Here is a 4472-nt window from a genome sequence, read left to right as displayed (position 1 = left end):
TCCTTTGTTTTAACATCAGCTTCCACAGATGCACCTAAATTTGTGTTGGTGTGAAAAACAGTGCCTGCTGTGCTGTTGGGTTTACGGGGTTTTAGTTCAGCACAGTCTGCATTTTTTTTCCACTGACTTTGAATGTTGTTTATCCAGAGAGTCATTATTTGATGCATCTGCCTTGATAGTGGGGACAGGCTCCTCCACTGATGTAATTTGTAATCAGTGGAGCTACAGCTTTTTTTTTTTCAGTTGTCTCAACTTGAGACAACTTCCTACAGCTAAGCCTATGACATTTTCTCCCGATCATTCACACAAAGATGCTGTCAGAGTAGTTGTGTATGAGAGGCAGGGTGATGGAGGTGGCAGCCAGCCCTGTGTGGCCACATAAAGCAGCGCAGCAGGTTTCCTGCTGCCTTTGTGCAACCAACTTTTGTGCAAACCATGTGTACTGGCTGGATTCATGCTGTCAACTCTTCTCCCCTTGGAGCTGTCCTGGTCCTATGCACTTCCACAGGGTGCTCTGCCTGTCCCAGATCAAGCCCCTCTTTGGGTTTCATTTCAGCTTTCAAAGGCAAGGTGCCTCCTTGGCCTGGTCAGCCCATCAATTTGCTATTTAATGACAGCCTTTGGTCCCCTCCTGTACTTGTGGGAGCAGGTTACAGCTGTGGCTGTAGCAGGATCAGCCTGCAGGCATTTCACCTCTCTCCCTGATAGCAATTAGTGCTCCCACTGTGATGAGGGGTTTGGCAGTACCCGCTTCTGGGTCTCAGTTCAGCAGTGTGGGACTCGTCTCCAGTGCTGGCCATGGAGAGTGGATGTTCTATACCACCTTGGGGGGCCTTGCTGTGGGAATCCAGCTCCCCGCTGCTGCAGGTCCTCAGGCTCTCCTGCCATCCTACAGGATGGGAAGATGCTCATCTCCAGGCACCCCTAAGGGCTTGGGCTCCAGCTTCTCCCTCCTGAGCTTGACAGCTTTGACCCCATCCCCGCTCCCTGCCCAGAGTACGGCCCACGGGGCTCATTCCCAGTCTGTGGCGATCCCTGTGGGGTTTTTCTCAGCTTGCCCCTCAGGTTTCTGACTGGGTTGAGTAGAAAGCCCTGAAAGTCAGGGAGGAAGGTGCTTCTCCAAAAATGTGGTGCCTCCAAGGTGCCCCCATCTCTGGGTGGCCATGGGGCAGCTTCAGCTCTGTCCTGTGGTGGGGACTCCCCTGGTTAGCACACAGGCCAGCTCTCATGCAGGTGGGGATGCAATGGGAATGCCTGTCCCCCTGCCTCAGCTTTCTTGGCCCAGGAGCTGGGAGGGAGCAGTCTGGCAGGTGCCTTGAGCCTCCCTGCCCCACAGAGCAGGCTGAACCCCAAGGGGTATGCTGATGCTGGGCACTGACTGTGCCAGGGCTCCCTGTGTGAGGCTTGCGGAGATCCCAGGCACCGGTAGCCAGGGTGCCATCGCAGGTACAGCGACATCCAGAAAAAGGGTAAGGAGAAATGCCTCATTCGTTTCTGACTCACAGCTGACAGCCCCTGATCCCTCCCTCTGTCCTCCGGCTGGAGAAGTCTCCTCCTCACCCTTACCCTCCTGCCTGCTCTTCCTCCCACAGAAACCAAGGGGAAAGCGGTAAAAAATATCTTCAGCGACTCCTGCCTCCAGACCGCGGCCTCTCTCGGCTGCCAGATTCTCCTTCCCTGCTTTTTTTCTTCGATCCAGCTCGATGGTAATCTGAAACAAGCAAAATGAGGCTGCAAGACTTTCTATTCACTTTGCTGCTCCCGGCCGGCTTCCTGGTGGGGGTCTCGTGGGCTCAGCGCCCAGAAATCACCACCCGGGTCGCAAATGCAGAAGGTAAGCCCAGGCTGCTTCCCAGGGTGTTTTTCCTCCCTGGGATCAGCAGAGGAGTCCAGCTGCTGTTTCCCTCCTGGGTGCCTCCACTGCCGCACACAGCCACAGCTTTGTCAGGATGTTTGGGGGAAGAGTTGTGTTTGCCGAGGAAAGCGATGTACGATTAGAGAGGATCTACAAGATGTACCCACTTTTAATGTTTTTTGGCTCTTTCTCCTTGGCTCTGTCTTGTCAGGTGTTACCAGTAGCACTGAGATGCAGGAAAGGGGGATAACAGCTGATACCAGTTTAGCTTTCTGAAATATTTTTGTTTTGACACTGGCTGTTAAGGGGTGTTTTCATTTTTGCTCTCCTCAGCAATTATATTTGTGCCAGGATGTGTGGCAGAAAATCATTAGTTTCTCATTGCATTAATTGCTATCATGTCTTGGTTTTATTTTTTTAAGTGGTTGCTGCAGCTGCATGTTATTTTATATAGTAACAAATATTGGTCTTGCAAAGATAGCCTTTGAATGTAAATGGAAAAAAATGTATAGGAAACTGTTAAATGCCACAAAGTGATGTTTTCTGAATATGTGCTTGATCCAGCTTACCCCTGATGCCAAAACAGAGATGAGCAGCTTCACCCCAGCGTGTGTGCTTGCATGTCTTGCGTGGGATTAGGATGTGAAAGCGGTCCCCTTAGAGCAGATCCTGGGAGCCTGCTAGGAAGGGAGCTGGGCTGCAGACGTGCAGGCAGGCATTGTGGGGAGCCCGGGCTGGGGAGGCAGCAGGGCCGCCTGCCGACTCCTGCCTCTCCGCTTCTTCCCAGACTGCCCTGTGGACCTGTTCTTCGTCCTGGACACCTCAGAAAGTGTCGCCCTGAGGGTGAAGCCCTTTGGGGACCTGGTTACCCAAGTGAAAGATTTCACCAACCGGTTTATTGATAAGCTGACAAACAGGTACATCTCCTGGGGTTTTGTCCAGGCTGCTTTAGGGATTGAGTCTGGTGCTGGGTGGGATGCTGAGACCACCCTGTGCGCCTGTCTGAGGAGGGAGAGGAAGAAAGCAGGGGTTGCTGGGGAGGGGGTGGGAGCATCTCCTCCCTCTCCTGGTCCGCAACCGCCCCGTTTCTGCTCCGTCCATGCCAAGAGCGGCAGCATGCCTTTAGCAGGGCTGCCTGCACCCACCCTCGGGAAAGCAAGGGCTTCCTGGAAAGGCAGATGCGGCGCCCCAGCCCCACCGCCTCCAGCTGGCCCAGCTGGCCGGCTGGTTATTCTGTAGGGCCAAAGCGATGCTGATCCCCATGCCACCGGCTGCTCAGGCCCAGGACAACCCAGGTACTTGGGTGGCAGCAGGGCACCTCTGATGTTAAACACAGCACTTATGGGCACCACGCAGAGCAAACCCTCCCTTGCAACTGGCATCCCCCAGGATACCCTGGAGCATTGAACCCAGCTTTGGGGGCCCCTGTGGAGTGCCCTTTATCCACCCCACTGCCCAGCCCTTTATCTGCCTCCTCCTCACCCACCCTTGCCACCGCCAACCCAGGTCTGACCCTGGCTTTCCCAGGGTGAGGGCACCCAGGGGCAGCAAAGCTCCCAGATCCCGGAGGGTGGCGATGCTGGGGAGAGCTGCAGGCAAAGGCCATGGCTCACCTGCTGGCAGGAGATCCAGGGATGCACGGGAGCACCACGGGTCCTGGAGGCACGTGGGTCCTGGTCCTTGGGGCAGCGGGAGATGTGTGCTGGTGCACCATGGGGATGTTCCAGTGCTGCACGAGCTGGAGGGGCAAGGTTCCCATCTCAAGACAGGTGGGAGGGAGTTAGCAGCTCACCTACCCATTGCCCAGGGAGAAGAGCTACCTTACAAGGCATTGAGTGACCAGGAGCCTTGTGCTTGGGAACAACCTGCCAGGCCTCCATCAATGCAGCATGACTCTCTCCTAAGCAAGGCGCTGGGCTCTGTCCAGAGTCCCTGCTGTATGCAAACAGATGGATGGACCTCCTGAGCCCATCCCAAACACCCCTGTGCCCACCCTGCCGCTCTCTACCTGCTTTGAAGACATCTCCCTGCAAGCCACCACTGTGCATGCCATGCTGCCAGGCACCCACAGCATGTGCGGCGCAGTTGTCATGGATGATGGCAAGGCAGCCAGCAGTGGTGGGGTGGAGGGGAGAGCAGTAGGCAATGCTCAGGTGGCTTTGGGAAAGGTCCTGCTGGGCAGAGAGAAGATAAGCTTGGGAAAGCAAGGGAGCTGTGCAACCCCATCCCTTTGGGATTGGCCCCAGCATCCTGAAAAGACCTTTTTTGGGGCACTGACCAAAGCACAGGGAGTCGTGATGCCTCTGTCCCAGGGAGTCACAGGTGCAGGCTGTGTCAGCGCACAGGATGGGGCTTCAACACACACTCATCCCTCTCCGAGTCAGAGCATCCTTCAGAGGGAGGCATCCCTCTTTGATTTTAACACATCCTGCAGTGGAAAACTCACTGCAGTCCTGGGTGGGGTGTTTTGGCAGTTACCTATCTTGCACACATGCACCTGGCTAGCTGGCTCAGCATCTCCTGCTCAGCTCCAGCCACTGCAGCTTGGTATCTCTTTGGAAAGCCTCTCTGCCAAACTGTCTGACCCCTGTGGACACCCACCAGCTGCACCCCTTTG

At 55.3% G+C, this 4472-nt stretch overlaps 1 protein-coding gene across 1 annotated transcript in view; it reads left to right on the top strand.

Moving 5' to 3' along the window:
* The first annotated feature begins 1582 nt into the window (after positions 1-1582).
* COL6A1 (collagen, type VI, alpha 1) overlaps positions 1583-4472 on the top strand; it is a 26092-nt gene continuing 23202 nt past the window's right edge. Inside the window, exons 1-2 of the mRNA XM_009320833.1 lie at positions 1583-1834; positions 2643-2772. Of these exons, the coding sequence (XP_009319108.1) occupies positions 1726-1834; positions 2643-2772 (239 nt within the window). The 5' untranslated portion in view covers positions 1583-1725. The remainder of the gene's footprint in view (positions 1835-2642; positions 2773-4472) is intronic.

This window comes from Pygoscelis adeliae, unplaced genomic scaffold, assembly GCF_000699105.1.
Source record: "Pygoscelis adeliae isolate BGI_AS28 unplaced genomic scaffold, ASM69910v1 Scaffold63, whole genome shotgun sequence".
Classification (NCBI taxonomy): domain Eukaryota; kingdom Metazoa; phylum Chordata; class Aves; order Sphenisciformes; family Spheniscidae; genus Pygoscelis; species Pygoscelis adeliae.
Note: the sequence above shows the minus strand (reverse complement) of the source record. Positions and strands in the feature narration are given on the sequence as shown.